Genomic DNA, 22,042 nt, shown 5'->3' on the forward strand with positions numbered 1-22,042 from the left:
TGAGCTAGTTCAAAATGTGCTATTTGGGGGTTTCTGCTCAAGCAGGATAATGAAATACATAATAAAAAATTCAAAGGAAGGTGCTTCCCCTTGGCCTTGCCAGTGACCTGTCTTCCCAGACCCCTCTTCATCTGGGAGGCATCAAAAGGAGCCGGGGCTCTTGTGAAACCTGTGTGTCAGAGAACACAGCCCTAACCCATCCCTGTGGGGTTTGATGTTAACCCCACAGACCGCACGGGCGTTAAGAGGATCTGTGTATTCCCAAGCAAGCAGCAGGAATGTCTTTGCCACCTTTCTTACCGAGATCTTTCAACCAAACCGGACCGGAAGGCAGCTGGGATTTGGGGAGCTGGTGGCAGGCAGTGTCCCCCCCCAGGACCGGCAGCAAGGCTTCCCCGGCACAGCGCTGGGTTCGGGCTGTGCCCGTGGCTTTGGTAGACGAGGAGCTGGTGCTTTACAGGTCTGAGTGTAATATTAGCTAGGGGATGGCACTTTGGGCACCTGCCCCCGTGCAAGCACCCGGGGCGGTGCGAGGGGAGCGGGACCCGGAGGATGCCAGGGGCTCATTGCTGCCGGGAGAGCCCCCGCCGCTCCCCGGGGGACGGGGATGCGAGTGGAGGAACGTCCCGGGCTCACGGGCAAGATGTTGGGACCTTGCAGGAACTGGGAATGCATCGGGAGCTTGGGGAGGGGGTGTTTCTTCTCGTCTCAATTTTTAGACGAGCTAGTCGAACCTTTTATCGTCTCCTCTTTCAACACAGCGTTTTTAGTAGCTTTAGTAAGTAAAAAAAGGAGATGGAAGGATGGCGGGCGTCGAGGGGAAAAACGCGTTTGTGCCGAGGTTCTCTTTTGCGCTTGCAGCTGCCAAGCAGGTCGTGCTCTGTGGCGCGGTGCTCAGCGTGCCGGGGCGTTGCTCTCGTCTGTGAGCCTTCAGATGCCCGAGCAGTGTTTGCCCTTCTCTTCCTTTTTTGTTTTTAACATTATTTCGCTACATTTTGCTTTTGTTTAATTTTCGTAACTTTAATTCATGCTTTTTTTATGTTTTGTTTCTTTCAGTTAATCACACACAGACTTTCAGGCCAAGAGTGGACTTGGTGCTTTCGTGTGTTAAGTTGCTTGAGTTTCCCACCCTGTGACCCTTCTCATAACATTGTGTGAGTGGACCAAAGTGAAAGAGAAAATGAGCATCTTCGGTGGTTGCGGTGTAACGACTCGTTGTTATCTGTACAGAATTTATCAGGAGGTTTTAAGGAAGTAACCTTGCCATGTACATTTTGTTAAACAAAGTCAACTAATCCCTAAAGTAAGATGTTTTGTTCCAAACGCGGTGGCTGAACGGCCGTGTATAAAGTGACCATAACTGTTTGTCTGAACTCATCTTACTCACCAGCTAAATACTTGCTTTCTAGATTTATTTTTTTTAATTGGCTAAGGTGACTGCTTGAGACTCACCTGCCTTCCCCTGTACATGCACAAATGTGAGGAGTGGTATGAAGAATGCTGAAACGTTTATTTTTCTAACAAAATTCTCGATTTGAGTAAGTTTTAAGAATGGGTAGAAAAACACAATGCTTAGTCTTTCTGCCCTGGGAATCTTAGTCTGAGTAACCCTGATTCCAGTAATTATATATTTTAATCCTGAATTACTCTAAACACTTTCTACATCATTTATAATATATATATATATATATAAAAAGAGAGAGAGAGAGTGGTTAATAAAATTCATGGAACAATGTTTTGAATTTTCTTTACTGCTAAAGTAGAACATTTATATAGAAAGATTTTTCATAAGAGTTTGTTGTATAATGTGGAACTACAGGATTTGTGTAACTTTTCACTTGACATTTACCAATGTATTTTACTGTTGTGGAAAACTATTTAAGCGGTCATCTTTACTTTTACTCTTTAACCTTAAACTTATTATGTGCCTAATAAGGAGAATCCCCTGCTCTTGAGCTGTGCACCGTATTTATGCTGATAGGCTCTATTCCTCTTAGAGGTGCTGCCGCTAACACTCCTCCTGCCTAGAAATCGCAGCCTTGTTTTCCTGGGCAACCGAGCTTAGAGGAATAACTAGGATCAATATTATTTTTTTCCACTCAAACCATTTTGTGATAAGGCAGGACGATAACTGAATGGAGGCTTACTAGCTCTGTTGTCATGGAAAAATAATTGGACCCAATTCCATCCATCCATCAGATGACAGGCTAAAAGAAAGCAAATATTTTATATTAACCCCACATAGTGTCTTTAGAGTTTATAAAAACACTGGCTGGCTAAGTGTTAGTTGTGGGTGTGTGCATTTTATTTAGTTATTAATGTTACAGGATTTCTCCATCGTTTGTTGTTGTTTTTTTTTCTTAAAGGCTTGTCTTTAAGCTAAGATGTCAGCAAATTCCTTATTTGACTTGCAGGTGGAGGTGCACGGCCTTGCACCTGAGCCCTCACAGGTCTGTTTGAGGGTAGCATTCTGCTGGATTGTGAAATGAGGTTCTTTAACTTGCATATCCCATTAAAACAGCCTCCCCCCCCCAAATACATGCTCAGGTATTAAACTCTTTTCATATGGACATTGGCCTTTTATATGGAGATACTGAAAATCAAGTCAGTGCTGCCTGATGCGTGTAAGAACCTCATGAAGATCTCACAGGTACCTTTCAGAACAGGCCGTTTTTCAAAGAGTAAAAATTCTGCGCAGTTATTGGGAGTCTGCTGAAAGCTGAACATTTAATTTCTAAGGCTGTGCCTCCAGGTTAGATGTATTTTAAAGAGTAACTGTCAACAATGTTAGGAGGGTTAACGTGTTTTTCTCAGAAATGTACGAGGAACCCAACCTATTGTTACATGCAAGGAGACAATTCCCACTCACCGCTGACTGCAGTCCAATCACGTAGCAAATTAGGGGCAGGATTTTGATTTTTGCTAATGAGAGAAGCTCTGGTGCACTAATTGCCTGAGTAAGCAGCGCTATTTGGCTCCTTGTTTTGCTTCTCAAGGCCAATGCTACGAAGGCTGGGATAAAACAAAACCTGATGATATTGGGTATGCAAACAGCTGCCTCGCCATCCCTTTTCCAGTCGATCGTTTTCTCCCCATCTCATGCTGCAGCCAGCAAGATCTATGCAAAGGATTTCTGTCTGCCCTGGCTCGTCAGAGATCAATTCTTTTTTCCTAGAATAACAGGTAGTTACGAATAACAAAGATAATGAAAGAATAAAACCCTTCAAATCCATGGGCATTGTGGAGAAACTCCCAGCTTTTTCTGATGAAGACATTCAGAATGTATGTAACAATATTTTAATGCTGATGATTATTATATATACGTTGACTTTACGTTGTGACGGACATACTTTTTCCTTGTAGTTACTTGTTCTTTAGAGCAGTCAACATCGTAATCTCCCCAATGGCACTCAGTAGCTTTTTTTTCTCTAGTACTTGATTTTTCCTTTTGGCTGAGACAAGACTTAAGTATGTGGTATGTAGGGTAGTTCTGTATCTTATTTTTATTTAACAAGTTACAAATGCATGGTGATGCTAATCTCACTCCAGTCTGAAGATTTACATCTTGTAGGCTAGAAGTGAAAGAAAAACCCTTCAGAAATGACTGAAGCTGTTCAGTTACACATCTTTCAGCTGTTTCATACATTTATCCGTAAAAGGTTGGTATTAATGGGAAAAACTATCAATTTTTTTATCATTTAAACATTTACCATCGTGCACGTTGTCTGCTTTCTAATTTACAATGTGTTTTGCGGGGCTCTGAGCTCTGTAGGCTTCATGTCTGGCTGTGGTGGATGCCGCAGGGGTGGAGATGGGGTGGATGGCTCGGAGCACGTGGAGGTGCCTTGGGGACCTGCCCGGGGGGTAGCAGCCTCTCGGACGCGCTGCATCCCTTCGCTTCGTCATTCCGAATGTGTTGGGGTTTGGTTTGGGGTTTGGTGGTTTTTTTTTTTTTTTTTTTTCTTTCATTTCTTTCCACTCACTTTGTACTTTTTTTTCTTTTATTAAATCTCACATGTATTTTGAGTTTTTGTGGTGTCGTTTATTTAGCGGTGGGTTTCCTGTGTTATCTAGTGGGTCTCTGTTGAAATAATAATGTGTAATGATGGAAAGCTTACCAGTCACAGGATGTCTTATGACTACTGGGAACATTAAAAACTATAATTAGCTAATTAATTAACAATTAGCTAATCATACAGTATGCCAAAAAGCAGCTCATCTGTAATCTGGGGAGAAATTCTAAGGTATTAATTCAAATGCCATCCCTGTTTGGGCAAAAGTTGCCTTTAAGCTTGTTGGCACTTCTCCTTTGTGGGATCTGGTGAGCGAGCGGGTAGATTTACTACCAGCTTCGCTGTTGCAACGATGCCCAAAGAGGTGATTTAAGGGTAGGGTGAAAAGGAGCCGCGATGGAGGGTGCTGCTTTCCAAAGCTGTATGCTTTTTCTGGAGAAGCACATCATACGCTTAGATGAAGGCCAAAAAAAAAGCAGAGCTTTAGGTTGGGGCTCTCTTTTCAGAGAGTGCTGCTGCTGAAGCTTTACCTCGGTGTCTGTCCTGTGGGGCACTGCTACGTACGGAGTTATATTCGGTTAATGTAGGGTCTGTCTGGGTTTTATTTGGTATTGGACTGAGATCAGTGCTGCACTTAAGACAAAACCAACGCGTGGAGTCTGGCTGATGCACAGTGTTTGCTGAAGCGGTGCTTCTGATGGGAGCTTTTTCTGCAGCCCCGGTTTCAAGAACAAAACCAAGGCGGTGACACCGGCTGCTTCTGAAATCTTTTTAGAAATGCGCAATGGACTGTGCTATTGCTGCAGGAGTTGGCTTGTGTGAGAGACCCCTGCTTTTTGCATTTAATGCGCAGCTTGCTTAAAAGGCAGAGGGCAGTTCTGGTCATCTGATGTGCTCTTGTTTGCATCCCACCTTCTCAGGAGGCCAGGATGGTTACCCCCGCTGGGGTACCGTGCTGCGCGGGCGCCGCACATCCGCCCGCAGAGAGCTGACCAGAAGCGGTGGCTGGAGCTGGTGTGATATTGCCCGTAGCGATCACCGACAAAGAGCCCAGGAGAAAGCCTGAGCCTGCGCTGGGTTAGAGTTGTGTCGCTGGAGCCTGTTAAATTTTCGAAGGATACGCCTTAGTGGGGGCTTAGCAGTTGATACGAAGCGGTCTCTTTGAAATGTTTTACAACCTTTTCCGTCCCAATAGATTTTAAAGCCAAATCTTCTAGGAGGCCAGGGAAGAGAAAGTGCATTCAGGTACATAAGAATTAATTGGGAAACTAAGGTGGCAGAGTAGCTGGTCACTATAAAGACGGGCCACCTGGGGGTTTAGGATGAGGTATATCATTGGCAAGTATTTTTCCACAGGAGCAATGTTGAGATCATTCATTAATATTTGTGCAAAGCTCCTAGAGATGCTTGCGAGAGAATGAGAAACGCGAAGCGTCGTTATAAAAGCAGTTCAGCAGCGAGGTGGGTACTGTCCGTGTTTTGCAGTTCCAGAGCTCAAGCCCGCTGACCAAGGCCCTAGGACACGTTGATGCTCTCAGTTCAGGAGAGAACCCAAACCCAACCTCGTCTCCTTGTGCTAGGCTGCTCGACAGGGAGAACTGCGCAGCTGTGAGGGACGTAACCTGCGCGGCAAGGACGGAGCAAAGCCCCTGGCTCTGCCGGCGGGGAGAGCCGGCTCGGCTGCCTGTGCTGGCCGGTGGCACCTGCGGTCCTGGCCGGGCTGGAGACGGCTCCGCACCTCTGCCCATGCCGTGTCTCCGTAGCACGTGACTTCTCAGATCTTCCCCGTCAGCAGTCTTTCCTCATTAAAATTTTAAATCAATCCTCTCATTACCAGTTCCGAACAAGATCTTGGCAGCCCGTGAGAGCTGCTCCAAGTTGCGATGGTTTAAATTCAAATGTCTCCTATGCACCCAGCCCCCCACGCTATCAGGCGGCATACGTTAGATTTGTGCTTTGACCTTTCATGCTGTCTTTAATTAATGTAAATAACTTAAATACTGATTCTCTTTTGTTCTTTCTGTAGCTTTTTTAGTCTTCCCAGTGCGTGCTCCATAACATCAGGAAGACATGTTAATTAGAAGATTTATTAAGGCCAAAACATCTCATGCAGAAGAAATTAATTGGTGCTTTCACCTTTAAGCTTGCAATATATTGCACAGAAGAGATTATATAGCAAGGACTAAGATGCACCGTCTCTTTTGATTGGGAAAAGTTTGCTTGATCAGGTTTCTTGATAAAGTTGAAATCTAAGATACTTGCCAAAAAATAAGTTGCTAATTAAGGCTGCTGCATGGCTTGCACTAAAACCAAACCGCTGATCTCTGGGCGAGAGCCCGTACAGAGCACTTACCACTGACCGAACTTCCAGAGAGACGAGGGACAAAGCTGGGTTAGCGCGAGGCGAGATTTCAGCTTGCTGCTTGAGCTGCCGCTGTGATGGGGCTTCCACGTGTCCTCTCCTTGGGCTGGCGTTGGGGTGTAACCGGAGCCTCCTAACGTCCCTAACCTTGCGGCCGGATTCTCACGTTTCTTAGCAATAACTCTTCCGTGTCGCTCTTTTCTGTAGACTTAACGGGTTTTATAACCAACATCCCCCAACCTTCATTTGTTTAGTTCTCCTAGGGCTGCACACGCGTGCCTCACAACTTAACCCCTTCCCCGGAGCTCCCTGCCCACCTCCCCGCTCGCTGCTTCAGGGACAGGCAATCCAGTCTGGCCAGTCTGGACTCCGGCACTTCCTACTGGGATGTGGTGGGTGAGAATTGAACCATTTTAAAGGACAGCTAAATGTTATATGTTAATGGAGGGGAAACGGTTTAAAGCTGGAGACGCAGCGTTCCTGGTTGGGAGTTCTGTGTTTGTAACAGACTGATTTCCCCTTACGCAAATACTTGTTTAAAGAAAAAAGGAAAAGGAAAGAAAAAGGAAAAAAAAAAAGTGTGGTCTGTGCCCCAGTGTAACTTCACTCAGGAGCAGGGAGAGGCCCCAGTTGATCTTTCTTTTAAAACCTTGTAAATGAATCTCAGGAATGACCTGCTTGTACCAAAGTTGGGTTTAATAAAAACAGAACTGACTTGTTTAACAAACATCTGTTAAAACCACCTTTTGTACACTAGGTATGGTCACTGGAACGACAGAGTGCTGTGCCCAAATTCACAACCCTCACTATTATTCCGGTTGCTCTCTGTTAACCCCCTCGCCCTGTACATCTGTGCTCAAAGTGTGATGTCCCCTGCGCACCCCCGTAGCTCCGGGGCGGCTGCTGCCAGCAGCCTCCCTCCCCTTCTCCCAGCTGCTGCTTGCCCCGGTGCCATGGGGCTGGGGGTGCAGGACTGGCACAAAACCAGTCCTTGGTAGGAGGTCTGAAGGATGCTTGCACCCCGTACCCCGACCTTGTGCTGGGTGGTGTGACCGGAGCGGGACACGGTCTGGCTGTGAACAGCGGGGTGTGGGACAGGAGCCCCGTGAGGCTCCCGCTGAGCAGGCTGGGGCTCCATCGCCGTCCAAGAGTTCGTTGAGACGGAGAGGATGGTGTAGAGGCACCGACTGCCGCAGCACTGAGCTCCTGTCCCCGGGGTATGTTGTTTGTGACAGTCGCTGAAACCTCTGGATGCCCTTGGCATAAATTAGAACTTGGAAGTAAATCTCGGCGAGTCACAGGTATGTGGCCTGAAAATAACCCAGCTGGGCACACGGGGAAGTTCTGGAGACTCCTGCCGCTTGCAGGCAGTAGGGACTAAACCCCGTGACAAGCGCGTTCATCCCACATTGCTCATCCCTGCCTGTCCCCGCTGCCGCAGCGGGCAGGGGCGAGGCACCCTGTGCTTCAGTGGAAGCGGGACCAGGTGAGAAGCAGCCAGGGTCTGACCAGGCTGTGCCGTGGGTCCAGAGCTGGAAGTCCGCTCAGGATGGCTCGCTCTGTCTTCGTGTCTGTCGTGCCCTGCACCAAAGAGGAGGAAAGCTGAAGCAGAGCGTGGCCGTCAGGCTGAGCTGAGCAATGAAACGCCCTTTGCTGCTTCTTTGACTGTTTTAAACTTGCCTGTGTTCTCCTTTGAGGCAAACCAATCTAATTCCTTTGGCAAAGCTTTAATCCAGTTTGGAGCTATTGTTGAGTTAGATTCCCACCTGGATAGGTGAATTGGGAATGAAAGCACTTTTTTTTTTCCAAATTTCTCAGAAGATTTAAGTTCTGTCTGCCACGACGGTAGTTTGGTCACCAGTGGGATTCAGGTTGCATGCCTTGCTGAGGAAGAACGAGGGGGAGCTGCTGAGACCTGCCAGGAGTTAATGCATCACTCGATCTAAGTGTACTTTCCTGCATTCTTAAAGAATCGAACTGTAAGTACTGTTCAAATTGAATTTAAAATAGTAAAGCCAATTAGAAAAACAAAACCAAAAAAACCAACCACAGAGGCAACCCCACAAGTGAGCTATAACGGCAGCCCAAAAGAATAAACACGTAAAAGGCTTTATACACGTCGGAAAGCACTTGGTATCGGCAACGTCCTGCCGGGTGCTCTGAAAGATCTTTCTGTGATCCCAGCGCTGGTTGCTGTGAGTCGCTTCTGTGCGTTTCTTTGACGTATCAGCAAATTTTGTCAGAAACCTGTAATATGGTCAAACAACCATCGTATTACTCTTCCGTCTGGTGTTTTCTTCTATCTTGATCAATTCTCTGACCACAGAAGTTTCTTTCTTTGTGCAACTGCGTAAATGAACTCTTCTTCCTCTAGGTCATCGCATGCCCACCGTAAGTAGCGATACCGAGTGAGGTTTGTTATCTGAAACACTCTGGTGAATGCTGGTCCGCAGTGAGGGACACCCTTCCACGGAACGGTTCCTGGGTGACTTGCTCTGGCTGTGACACGCTTCCTTCTGGTGGTGGATTGTGAACGGGAGATGTGGCGGTGGCTGGGGGTGGCTCCGAATTGCTTCACTGTTTCTGTAGGTGATTTAATGTTTGGTTTATGTTTCGGTTCTGATTCAGAATCTGAGCATCCGTGTGCAGCAGCGGTGTCTGCCGGGAAAATTCCTGAAGGACAAAACAATTCCCCGGGTACTTACTGTAGGGGATTCCAGATGTAACTGCAGCTTTGCGTACAAGGTGCTGTTGGCTTCAGGCATCTGGAAATCTGGCCTGAAGTAAGGCAGCAGCAAAAGGAGCGTGGGTTTGAGGTGTGCGCCTCACCCGGCGGAGGCTCCTGCAGGGGAAGGGATCCTGCCACTGCTGAGGGAAATCCCCCCTCACTTCTCTGCCGAGGGCCAGAGCCCGGGACGGGGAGCTGTGCCGTGCTCCTGCCCAGAGAGAGGGAGGAAGCGGCCTTCCTTACCAGGTCAAGATGAGGCACCGTAAGAGCTCTCTGAAAATACTCTGTAAATGTTCTCTGGAGTTTACAGGGACCAAATATTCCCTAAAATAGCAATCCTCACAAAACTAGCCCTAAACACATCCGATCTGTGCCAGCGCTCGCTGTGCTGGCTGAACCTGGCACGTTCTCGCCCGTAACTGGTGTGTACAGGATCCACAGCGCTGAGCTTAGCTGCAGGTGGGATAAACCTGTGTCTGTAGCGTGCGTGCCACGCACAATCCAAGCAGGCAGGCACAGAAATGAGAGAGTCGTCATCTGTGAAACTCAGCTGGGCAAAATGATTACTGCTGTCACCTGGATGTGCGGTGCGTTGGTCGTGTTACTCGTTACTTGTACAGCCAGTAAGGGGAAAGATATTAACAGCCTCAGACTCTGTTCTGCCAGTAAGAAGGGAATTTGTGCAGCTCTTGGTATCAAGAAAGGCTCTTTCCGTAGCAAGGATGATCCCGTTGCAACAGCAGCTTCTTCCTGGAGTTTGCAGTTTGCTCTTTAGGGCAGGAAGCTCCGTTCTTAACGATGACGGGAACGCAAAGGTAAGCAGCACTTTTAACCTGCTGAGGCCAAGCCAGGAGTGTTATAGTTCCTTGATGGTAACTCCAGCGCTGGAGTAGGTGTGCAGAAGGGACCTGCGCTGCCAGAGAAGCGGCGTATCCTGGGAGAGCAGGCAGGCTCCAGGTTTACTGTTCCCATCCCAGCACGGCATCTTGCACGCTGACTGGGAACACAGGACCCTGGTGGGCCTTTCAGCAGTGACTTCATCTTTTAGAATTAACTCCCTGTTATTGTCTACTTTTGAACATTGATCGTATAGATCTGCGGAGGTTTTGAAAAGCAGTTTGTTCAGGGGTTTTAATGTGTCTCATCCAGCTTACGGGCAAGAAACTATGCACATAGGCACAAAGCTGGGGGAAAAAACATGAGGTATGGTGGTTGTGGTATAAAGTTACAGCCTGTTTGTTGCTGTGTGTAGAATTTTTCCGCTAGCATTTCCACTGGTTATGCAGCTGGTGAAGATGCTTGAGATAGGGGAGAGGGATGGGAGGAAAGCGGAACCGGACACCCCCCACTTCACCCCCCTCCAGCTTCCTGCAAGGACTGGTGTGGGCATCAGCTTTTGGCTGGACTCTTCAAGGAGCACACCGAGAATGCACAGACCGAGCTTGTATTTTATTTAATGAAAACTACGAAAGACAACTTGCCTCCTTGAAAAAGTCAGGCAGTCAAGTCACAGCTTGTGATAGAAAAGGAAGGTGCTGTGCTGGGGGGGAGGGAAGAGCCCTACCACAAAATTCAAACCTTCCCTGTGGTACATAGGCAGCACAAATAAAGAACATATTCCACGCGTGCCACTGCCTGGCCCCTGCCTGCACAGGTAACTCGTAAACCTCGTCTGGGCTAAAACCAGCTGCTGAGTCTTGCTCCTGCGGCATCCCCCGGCCAGGGCAGAGGCTCCCCCTGAGCACAGCGTTCACAGTTTGCGGTAGCTTTGACTTGCCCCATGGGACCTCCTTCGGTTTCACCGCTGGTTCAAGTCACATCTGCTCACACGTGTCATTTGCACTAAGTCTCTGATACTAAATGTTTCTTTCTGGAACACTTAGGCACCGCTTTCTTTGTGGTTTAAAAGGAAAAGCATGGCTTTCTCCCTGCACACAAAGCTCACTCTGTTCTCAGTGCTAGTTCTGGTGCTTTAGAAAGCGTTATCTGTTAACGGAGCTGCTCAGGACATCAGTCCTGCTCAGGACATCAGTCCTGCACAGTTCAACGCTCAGGAATTCCTCTCCTACAAGGTAAGATGATGAGCAAGGGAAGGAAGGCCAGAAATTTTCTTCCTGCACTGATGAGTGCTGCTGTTACGCAGCATGAGGGTCTCCTTGCTCCTGGCTCATCCCTGTCCCCTATTTATTTATCCTGTGTCATTACATGAGACACCTGCTCAGCGTTTAGCCTGTGCCGGTCCCTATGAAACCCTTTCCTGCGACAGGATTTGGAGGTGTGGTGGTGTTATTCATCCAGTACTGTCTGGACTATACCTTCAAACTAGGATAACAATCACCTGAAAATGCTGGTCCTATTGTTTAAAACAAAAAGAACTAAGAAAACACTCATTTTAAAAGGATGTGTAAGGATGGTTTTTAAAAGTGCAATAGAAGTTTAAACTGACCTTTGTAGTTTGTAAAACTGCTTTGCTATGGAGATTAGCAGTTAATTAAAAACTAATGGGGGGGGGGTATTAATTAAAGGCATTTTGTATTGTCCAGTCTGATAAGACAGACTAAATTAAAAAACCCCTGAACGGCACGTGCTGGTTGGTGAGGAGCCAAGGCAACAGTGAGTGTGGACAAGGAGCCATTTCCCCCAGCTCGCAGGAACTGGGCTTGGGTCTTTAATGGCTTAACCAGGAAGGAGCACAGACCTCAGACCCCTGGATTCCAGGGTAAGGCCTTCAGAAAAACGAGAAGGTTTGGCTCTCAGTCTTCTCACTACTAAATCAAAACCTTGGTTCCACCTGAGGACTACTCTTACAGAGCCAGCAGTGGGAGCTCCCCCTTCCTCGGAAGCAGCTCCTGTTCACTCTCTCATGGGGCAAGCCAGATTAGCTTTTGTAAGAGAACAGTGGAGTGAGCTGGATGAAAGGCTCGATCTGTCACACTTCATCACCGCTATTTTAAAAATAAACTCTGAGACATTTGGTTCTCTCTGGTGCAGTTCGTAGCCTTCTGCCAACTTGATCCCTGAGTTATAGGATTGCGACCAAGTCTCTCCTCTCCCCTGCGTTCTGTATTTACGTGATGTTAAAAATGGAGGGGCTAGCACACACTTCTTAGGAAGAACATAAAAAATAAAGATCATACCAATTTGTCATTATCCTCTGAAAAACACAGCAGCACTTTTGCTCTGGTGTCTCGGCTGTTCTGTTCGCTGGGACCTACTGGTTTCTGCAGTTGCTGCTGCCGAGGCAGTAATTCTCCGCTAGTCCCTTTCAGGCGGCTGTAAGGGAGGACATGGGGAGCTGCCTTCTCCAGGCCTCAGCGGAGGGCACAAGCCACCCGTGTTCACCCTCCTGCCACCCGCTCCCCCATCCTCACTGTACAGGTATCTGAATCCATCGTAGTATTCATCAGTCTCCATGGTGTCATCAGGAATTTGGGCTGTAGTAGGCCTGAAAGGTGCTAAAACTGGCTGGCTTACAGCGACCCTCAACCTCACGTGATGGGAATTCTTCAGTCCAGCAGGGTCGTGGGAGGGTAGCCTTGCCTTGGGATGGCTCTGCATGGCTTGACTGATGGGATAGAAAATATAAACAGCATTGGATGGCTGCAAGCGCCTTAGCTCTTGATCCACAAGCTCTTTGCAGTGGATGAATTCAGCGCTGTTAACCTGTAAGGAAAGATGCAGATTTTTTGTAAGTTTACGATTAATTATTCTCTCTTCTGGCCACTGCTCCTGTAACTCTGTAATTAGGGGGAGGGCAGGGACAGGTTGTATGGGATGCCTCAATAGATGCATAGCAGCAATATGCATGTTGGCCCTGCTGCAAAACACTTACGCAGGAGCTCCTGAACTACCACACAAAAGGTGGGCGAGCGCTCCCTCTTTTTAGGAGGCGACAACAGTCAGGAGGGACAGCAGGAGGCTAGGTTATTTCAGAGAAATTCAAGACCACAAATTGGGTCGATGGTAAGCTGACAGCCTGGGTCTTTAGCCTTCTAGGTATACTCTCTTAAAAGGCATGTGTCTTATGAAACTGGAGAAAAGCTTTTTTAAAAAAACAAAGGAGCTTGCCTTTAATGTGTATCATTAGAAGCCAAATTGATTATATTTTAAAAGCAATGTAACTCTAGTTAGAAGTTCTCATAGTCTTCAGTGGGAGGCTGGGGACACAGTGGGCAGGTTTTTAGGTGCTCTCAAGACACTCCCATTGTGGGAAAATCTCTCCTTGCTCAGCAGGGAGGGAGCTATCGTGGCCAAGCAATTTGGAAACCTCCCTTCCCTGCCAAAGGGAAAGGCCTCTCCCCAGTCCCAGCCCTTAACTGCAGTTTTATTCCCTCTCTAGTTAGCACTAGCGAGGTCTGCAGCAAAGGCAGAACATGGATACACGCTTTTCAGTCAGCTGCTAAAGTGCCCTGTTGGTTGCAAATACATGTGCGCTTTATTAATGTATCGGTGTCCTGGCCTCAAGATTTGTGACCAAAGGCCATTTTGATTCCTACCTGTGCTTTTTTTAGCAGATCAGTAATAACAGGAAACCAATCAGGAGTCAGCCTCTCCAGCTCTAAGGTGATGATCACCAAAGCCAATGTGGAGCCCTTAAACTGCAATAGCTGGTGGCACGCCATACAGTGCTGTAGCTGTTTGGTCAAGAATGCAACATGGCGGGAAGGATTCATCTGAGGCAGCCCATGTAGTAGATGGGGCCAGTTGGACATCACCATGGCATGGAACTGGAGAGAAGATAAAGTATATATATATACATATATATATATAAAAAAAAAACAAAAAAGCAGAGGTCAGTGAACTTTGTATGTTTTCGTATGTTATCAACCAGAAGTACAAACTAATTTCATCTCATATCAGGAAACCTAAAGGGTTCCCCCCCCTTCTTTTTGTGTTTTGTGTTTGTACTTGCCAACCATTGAACTGGTTTTTTTGAGCTTATAATGACTTTACGAGGTCTGTGTTTCCTAACAATTTCTGAGGTTTCTACGTTATCCAGATTGCTATCCAGGAGATTCAATTCAGGCCAGCAGATACGAATAGAGAAAAACCAATAATAATGACTGCACTCTGAATTTACTGAGGAAACAAGCACCTAAGAAAGGCAGTTTTCACAATCAGCAGCCTAAGATGGCTTAATATTTGCACATAACCTTAAAAAAGGGATCCAGGATGTGTTTGTATTACATGATTTTTGCCTTACTAGCATATGATCGTTTCTTGAAGACAAAGTTTAATTGTTTCTATCAAATGTTTAGTAACTGCAATGTGAACTAAGTGCCAGATTGGGGTAGTCTCATTGCCGAAAACAGGGGTGAATAATTAGTGGGATGGAAAGGAAAATGGTTTAAGAAAAAACCTGTGTGTGAAATGTAGCAAAACTCTGACAGCTTTCTATGTACAGTATTAATAGAATGGAAATAGTTAGACATATTTTTGCAGTGTGTATTTAAAAAAATAAAAATGGCGTATAGTTGTGCATTATGAGAATCTTTTTAACGTCCATTTTAGTTGTCCTTTAAAGATGGGAGTAAATTTTTTGAGCAAAATGAAAGGTTTTAAATAGTAGAAAATTTTAAAAATGAATAAATTAAAAAAATAACTGTAACATTCTTCAAAAGACTTGCAGATAGCTAAGATCAGGTAGTTTGCAAAGCATCTTGGGAAGGATGTGTGGGTGTGTGTATGTGTGCGCATCTGTGTTTTCTAGTCTTATTTGATAAGGAACTGTTTCTTTAAAGAAGATAAATTTGCAAAACTTAGCGCTTACAATGTTTAAGAAATCCATTGGTGTTGCTGTGTAAAGATCCCAGTGAAGCTTATCTAGTATAATTCTTTCCATTCTCAAGATCTCAGCTGGAGAGCGTTTACAACCACTCTGCACTGCGAGCATCTTCACCGATGGTATTACCTGTAAAAGAAAAAAAAAATTAAAAAAAATAAAAATAATAAAGAAGCCAACATCCTACATAGTGCTGTGTGTGTTTCTCTGTATTGCAAAGGGATCTGACAAGTTTATACGCATCCCAAAGTGCTACACAGAATGCTCGTTCAGGAGACCACTTTCCTAGCTAACTCCCATCCTAAATGAAGCCTGGCCCATGCTCGCCACAGTGCAGCTGGCTACAAACCCACAGCGAGAACGATGCCGTTCGCCTCCCGGGTCACTGTGAGCCTCCTTAACGCTGCATTGGTGATGCCTGGTCCCTGCTACCAGTCTCATTAGTTTTGCTCCTCTGACGAGGAGGAGGCTTCCTGTTCTACAGGGCCTTCTGTGGTTGTCTTATTTCCTGTGGTCATTGACTCAGCTTCTCCTTTTTAGCTGAGAGGAAAAGAAGAATAACCTCAGTGTGACACATCCTAAGAAAGCCTAAGAAGAGCATTTCACTACAGCAGAAGTTGTTTGAAGAGACATGCATCTCTGACTCCAACTGTTAGGTTTCCTGTTCTTTTTCAAAACAGAATGAAGGAAAGAGGAGAAATGCAATCTGAAATGCTTTTGGTTCATGTTTGTAAATGTCTGACGAAGTCTATCAGTGCATTTCTGCCATGAGAGATTATCCTGTGTAATTTCACACTTACATGGTAGTTGCTGATTTTACATGCTCACCTTGAGGTGCAAACCTGAGTCTTTCCTCACCAGGTTCAGAAACCAGTTTCGACTCCAAGCAAACTCATCTATTTTAAGCTTCCTCTGAAGAACCTCTGCTTTGTCTCACCTACCTTACCCTCCCAGAACCTATAACAAGGAATTACAGCGCTCTGATGTTGCGCACACAGAACTGTGCATGTGCATCTTGACTGTCCCCCCCCAGACTAAGCTTTACTGCGAGCTGTGGATTCTGAAGAGAGGAGAGAGGCTTAAGGGCAGGAGGAGGGAAATACATCCGTTAGATAAGCAAACACAAGTCTCATCCATAAACGTCACAATTCTTCCAAGCAACGATGAAACAGGACTGAAAATGTTACTGCCACCCCTTAAGGACTACTTAGGGTAAACAAGTTAACACCTCTTCATTATGCCCAAGTTGATGAAAGACCTGGAAACACAAACAACTTGAACACAAAAGATGAGTTTAGTGGGTTTAAAATTAAACATACAGACCTCATCTTCTTCATTGGTTTTTGCTGCAAGGACAAGGCAGGAAATTGCTATGCACTGAAGATATTTTAATTGGGCCTAAAGGGAGAAGAAGAAGAAAATACTGAGTAAAGAAGATAACAGTCTTAGGGGAAAGAACTGTCATTCTATGAGAGATGCACAAGTTTCAAACTTTCATTTAAGTTACAGTTGCTTCTGAACTAGTTTAGCTGCAGAAAGATTCATTTGAAGCTGGAAACAGAGCAAGGAAATCCGAAGTGAAACAAAATAAATCCTCTTCTTGGTGCAATTTTTATTCATGTATCCCACAATTTTTAGACCATGTAACGCCACGGTATTTACAATGCAATGTGATTCCTCTTCTCAGCTGAGATATTAATTAATATGCTTTTGCCAAATGCCAGTATCGATCTAAATAGAATCGAGAGCTGCAAGGCTCAGTTCAACTCATAACTTTGCTGTTGCTTCAATAGCAGAAAAAGTTGGCCCCACAGTTTCGTTAAAGATGGTGGTTTCAAAACTCAAATATTAAAAGTGATAATGCAAATGTTTTCTGTTTAGCTGAGACAACCAGATGAGAATGAGTTCTTTGTACTTATCACAGCATTTGGACTACAATTCACACGAACACTTCTAGCGAGGACTGTAAGTCAGTGGAACCTCATCAAACACTCGAGTTCATATATATATATATATATACACACACATATATATATATATGCGCTTAAAAGCCTTCCCCAGCGAAGACCCTGCCTGCTCCCTAAATCTGCTGCCAAACATAGTACCTGCTTTGTGTATAAACTGATTACATACTCCTTACATCCCCAATCAGTAGTCTAGCCAGGAAAAAACCTGACAGAGATTCTCTACCTTTACTGATGCCAATAACCGGTTAAGGATGCTGGTAGCTAAGGCAAATGTTTCGGGGTAAAACTGGAACTGAGAGCTTATTTCTGCAATCCAGAGAACCACTTTCTTGTAACACGACAGAGAGATATCCGTGCCCTGAGGGGAAGAAAAAGTTAGAAGAAAAATACAGTTAGTGCTTTGATGATTTTGTTAACATATCTCCAAAGGAAGACTCAAGTAATTCTAAGTGCTCTAATTAACATTGCAGATGTCTGGAGGCTTGAAATGAAGCAAGTTGTCAGCTGTGTCTACAGAGTGAGGGCAAGGGCAAATTTCGGAGCAGTTTAAAGCACTCATGCGTGTTGCCCACCCAGTCAGGCTCTAGCTGTGCTTACAAGGGCCTGGTCCTGGATTGTACTGAGTACTCAATGGGGAAGCACCCAGCGCTCCCCTTGCGCAGTGCGTATGAACCACCGAACTGAGCTCTTACAAACAAGGTGCTGAATGCACTCGTTATTTCCCCCTCCTGAGAAAACTGAAGCCTCCGATGCAGCACGTGTTTCATTCAGACAGTCTCGATGGGGAGAGAGAAACTGGAGTCAGGAGCAGGTTTTGATTTACTCTGCAAGATTTCTTTTTTAACAGCCCTTGAATTTGCTTAGCGTTGGGACCACAGAAGCCAGGTTTATGACTCCCCCAAGGCACAAGGCAAAATGCACTCAGTTTTTTTCTTTCTTGTATGTTATTTGAAGATGCATTCAGGTGAGAGGAAGGACTTTACTCTGGCTGCCATTACAATGCCACACACGACCCATGGCACATATTTGAACATTACTGTAGGAGAACTGAAAGAGCCGAGCAGCTACACAGAACAGACAACATTTACCACCAATTTGTTTAATATTACTTATCACATTGTCCATTTCACTACTTTGCTTTATTTGGTAGTAAAAATACTTGGTGAAAAATAGCATTTCTACACTATTGCAAAGAAAAGACAAGGCTGGCAGGGCACTTTTGTGCATTCTTCCATGGATCTGATGCACTGTATGGAAGCAGCTGAGCGTAACTGTTTCCACTGTACACAGAGGGCCATTAAGTGTTGTAGCTTCCTAAGGTAGCAGACTGACTCGCTTTAGCAGCCAGCAATGGGGCTGGGTTTCTGTCAGGCCTCAGTGAATTCCCTTTTCTTCCATCTGAATAGATGGGACTCAAAGATGGTGTCGAGCACAATTAACTCTAACGTGACATATTTATGGCTTTACCATTGATTGCTCTTACCTGCTCCACCAGATTTCCCAAAACTACTTGAGTCAAAACAAAATGCAAAACACCTGGTTTACATGGGGCATTAATAAGATGTAAGATGGGACAAATACAGACCCTCCTCCCCCTCCATCCCTTAAGCTTAGTGCATGCGGGATGACTTTTGCATTCAGGTGGATTAGATGGCAGGACCAGCGCTGCATCTCTGCAGAGTCCCTTAGGCACTTCCAAAGAGGACAAGGGAAAATACCTTCAGGGTGAGATTCTGGAACACTGGCACTTTCCAAATCCTAGCCTCTCTGGCTAAGGCATTTTCCAGGAAGAAGGCAAGTCTCGAGCTCTCTGGAGGTCCAGGACACTTCATGGCAAGTCTTTGAGCCAGTTTCCCTGATGGGAGCCCCTGTCAAAACCAAGAAAAGAATTATAAAGCAGCATCCCAGCTCCTTGTACTAAGTATGATTTCCTCTCGTGATGCCTTTCCAACGCGGAGAACTAAGTCGGGAGCAGCCATACGACTTGTTTGTTTGCAGACAGAGCAATCCTGTCATCCATTTTCCCGGGGGAAGCTCATGATGAAAGAAAACATGTCAGATGGCTAAACAACAGTGCAGTTGAGCTTTTTTCCTCCTGGGCTGTGTAAAGGCTTGCTCGAGTAACCTTGGGTGAGCAGTACTTATTACTCTGTTTACCTTGTTTCACACATTCAGTTCTCCATTTGCAGAGCTATTAAGTTGCAACCCGTTATCACCTGATTTCAAGTTTCTGGCAAATAGAGGTCTATTGTTTCCGTACAAAAGCTCAGAGAAGACTGTTTTTAGGAGGTTTATTAATTCCCAGGTAACATTTTTCCTTAAAGCAGTCTAATCTTTCTCCGTTGCTGCTGAAGACATGCAATAGCAAGACTTTGGAAATTCCACTCTCCAGACTAAGCACGTATTTACATCAAATAAACGTTTCTGTATAATATCACGTATGAACCAAGCAGTGAGAACATCTCAGCCTGGAACTGAGTATTTCAATGCTTACACTTTGGTGTCTCTTTAACAGCGGAAAAAAGATGTTTCTACATATAAAATTTCTGCTTTCCTTTGTAAAGAGTGGTAGAAGTGGGCTTCCTCATCAGTGTTTTCTGGAAGCTCACACCATTATCACTACAGCTCCATTAAAAACCCCGAAGCGACATGAATCCTCTGGAAACTGTTCTACCTTTCTAAAGCTGAAACTCTGTGATGTGTGCGTTTCACTGGACACAGGAACCGCACATGACTTTGGCTTTTACCCACTGGCTGTCAGAGCACCCAAACCTGACTGCCCGGACCATTTCAGCAGCAGGAGAGCTGGAAAAGATTCATCTGACCAGTCTGATGCACTGAAAAGTTTCTCTCTCTGTAGCTAGGGGGGGGAAGGAGTTAATTAAAAGCTCACCCTCCGGCTAGTTTGAACGCGACTGTCCCCGAGAACGACACCGAGCAGCTCCCGCACCACCAGCGCCCGGACTTGCCCTTCCAGCCCCGCACAGCGACCGGGGGCAGCGGGGAGCCCCGTCCCGCCCCGCCCCGTCCCCGGGAGGCGACCCCGGCCCGCACCCCGCCAGAAAGAGCCGCGGCACCGTCCTTACCCGCCCGGCGGGGCCGCGCCGGGGGTGCTGGGCCGGGTCCGGCCGGGCATGGGGGCGGCGGGCGGGCGCTCGGTGCGGCCCCGGCAGCGGAGAGCGGCTCGGCCGGGCGGGACGGGGATGGGCCGCGCCGCCCGCTGACATCCGCGGCTGCGCGCAGGGCCCGCCCCGGCCGGCCCGGGGAGGCTGGCGGGTGGCCGGGCCGGGGGGGCGATGGCTGCGGAGGCCCAGCACGGCTCCGTGAGGTGTTTCGCTCCCCTTCCGTGCCCGCAGGCGCTGCCGAGCGCCTCAGCCAGTAACTGAGTGTAATAAAGCACCGCGGTCAAAAACACAACCGGGTGGTGGGTGAGAAAGTCCTTTTCTTACAAGCTTCTGTGGGTCTCTGAGCACAACCTCGTGCGAGCATGCTTGTCCTGGGAAAGCGCGGCCTTGTCCTGCCGGCAGCTTGATCTCAGGGGGAATGGTTCCGCTGGATCACCAGATCACCGCTCTCCTGGTCCAAACCGCTTGGCACTTCCCAGGTGAAGGTTGTCTCGGCCCGCCTGGGTCTGTCTCACCTGCACAGACACATCGTTGTCAGGCAAGGCTGTGCGTTCCCGGGATCGGGATGAAGTTCTGCCACGGTGAAAAACATGGTAACCTTCAGCATAGCCCCCAAATCCACCCCTACCCCCTTTCCTGGCATCGGTTATTGCCTTGGCAAATGCACTGCCCCTTCTCTTTGGCACGGCCTTGTCCAAAATAGCCTTTTGCTGCATCCACACCATCCCCAACACCTGACAGGAGCTGTTTTCCTTCCAGACACTGGGAAGGATCCTTTTTTGTGTGTTTCATGGAGCATATGCACCCCTGTCCCCTCCTAGGGCTGGGCCACTCTGCCAGCACCCATGTTTCATCCTGTGTTTGCATCCAGCCAGGCTCTCTCCACCTCCCGCAAACACTCTCCTCAGCTTTCCCCTTGCCTCCCGGTTCCCTTTGTTTTTCTCTCTGTGGGGAAGCGGTTCCAATATTTTATGTTAAACCTTTTCTTGTTCCTCAGCTTTGTCTGCCCACACATGACTCCCACACACTCTCACCAGCCCTTTGGGTTATAGATTTTTGGTGCTAAATTACTCTATTAGTCTACAAATCTTTGCATACAGTACAGCTCTGAGTAATACTATGGCAATGTATAAATAGCAAAGCGACTGTGTTTGCTGAACACCTTGTCCTCGAGCTTCCTGACTCACCTGGTGACACTCGGCTCGGGGTGAGGGAACAGCCCCGTCCTGTCATTACCGGTGTGTCCCTGGCCCTGCGATACACCAGTGAGTTTGGTGGCTGAGATCAGAAACTCTTCTGGAAGCCCCAGATCAATCCTGTCCACATTCCTGCTCCCGCCTACAGCCCTCTGGCAAAAATATAGCGCAACTGACTTACAGCCCTCAGTTTGTTTCTGCGCTTGATGCTTACTGCTGGTTATTCCTGGCCTTACTCTGGGATCCCAGGCCTTGGTGTCCAGAGCAGAGGCAGCGTGAGGAGGAGTGGGACCAGAACAACGCTCTGCGACCTGCCAACAGAAGGATTTGGGCGTGCAGAAATACCTGGGGGGGAGTGAGACACGGATCAGGAAAAGAAGGAGATGGATTTTCTGCTTGTGTGGAGAACTGGCTAGGGCTGCAGCTCTGTCAGCTCTGGAGCCCTGTCAGACCCACTGGGGCCCTGTCAGACCCACTGGAGCCCTGCTAGACCCACTGGAGCCCTGTCAGAGCCACTGGAGCCCTCTCAGAGCCCTGGAGCCCTGTCAGAGCCCTGGAGCCCTGTCAGACGCACTGGAGCCCTGTCAGACCCACTGGAGCCCTGCTAGACCCACTGGGGCCCTGTCAGACCCAATGGAACCCTGCCAGAGCCCCGGAGCCCTGTCAGTCCCCTCAGAGCCTCGCCAGGCCCAGAGCCCTGTCAGAACTCCCAGAGCCTTGTCAGCCCCACGGACGCCTGTCAGCCCTGGAGCCTCGTCACGCCTAGAACCGGAGGGCCCCCGCAGCCCTGTCGCGGACCCCCGGGGCCACCGAGCGACACCGCCCGCGCCCTCCCCGGGCGGGGCCATCGAGCCGCAATGACACCAGCA

The 22,042-nt window shown here is 47.3% G+C and overlaps 2 protein-coding genes across 12 annotated transcripts in view; one reads left to right on the top strand and one right to left on the bottom strand.

Annotated features, from left to right (window-relative positions):
* The window catches only part of SEPTIN8 (septin 8), a 37,572-nt gene extending 33,551 nt beyond the window's left edge, over positions 1–4,021 (top strand). For 2 of the 3 annotated variants that reach the window (XM_075509770.1, XM_075509768.1), the window contains exon 10: positions 1,057–4,020. In XM_075509770.1, the coding sequence (XP_075365885.1) occupies positions 1,057–1,060 (4 nt within the window). In that variant the 3' untranslated portion in view covers positions 1,061–4,020. Of the gene's footprint in view, positions 1–1,056 lie in introns of all 3 variants that reach the window. The other variant, XM_075509769.1, reaches the window with a different exon arrangement.
* Positions 4,022–6,356: 2,335 nt separating this feature from the next.
* CCNI2 (cyclin I family member 2) lies at positions 6,357–22,001 on the bottom strand. Of its 9 annotated transcripts, XM_075509775.1 has the most exons (9): positions 21,904–22,001; positions 21,388–21,518; positions 20,302–20,492; positions 18,571–18,720; positions 17,076–17,210; positions 16,209–16,283; positions 14,874–15,014; positions 13,600–13,830; positions 7,034–12,766 (listed from the first exon to the last, which is right to left on the bottom strand). In XM_075509775.1, exons 4-9 carry the CDS (start codon positions 18,682–18,684, stop codon positions 12,359–12,361), a joined length of 1,104 nt encoding a protein of 367 aa, XP_075365890.1. In that variant the 5' UTR covers positions 18,685–18,720; positions 20,302–20,492; positions 21,388–21,518; positions 21,904–22,001; the 3' UTR covers positions 7,034–12,358. The 9 variants fall into 9 exon arrangements, 7 of the variants coding, with proteins under 7 accessions (XP_075365894.1, XP_075365890.1, XP_075365892.1 ...); XR_012776838.1 differs by lacking the exons at positions 20,302–20,492; positions 21,388–21,518; positions 21,904–22,001 and adding exons at positions 6,357–6,576; positions 19,939–20,076 and having other exon boundaries at positions 12,241–12,766; XR_012776837.1 differs by lacking the exons at positions 20,302–20,492; positions 21,388–21,518; positions 21,904–22,001 and adding an exon at positions 19,939–20,076 and having other exon boundaries at positions 7,025–10,287; positions 12,241–12,766.
* Positions 22,002–22,042: the final 41 nt, after the last annotated feature.

This window comes from Mycteria americana, chromosome 8, assembly GCF_035582795.1.
Source record: "Mycteria americana isolate JAX WOST 10 ecotype Jacksonville Zoo and Gardens chromosome 8, USCA_MyAme_1.0, whole genome shotgun sequence".
NCBI classification, from domain to species: domain Eukaryota; kingdom Metazoa; phylum Chordata; class Aves; order Ciconiiformes; family Ciconiidae; genus Mycteria; species Mycteria americana.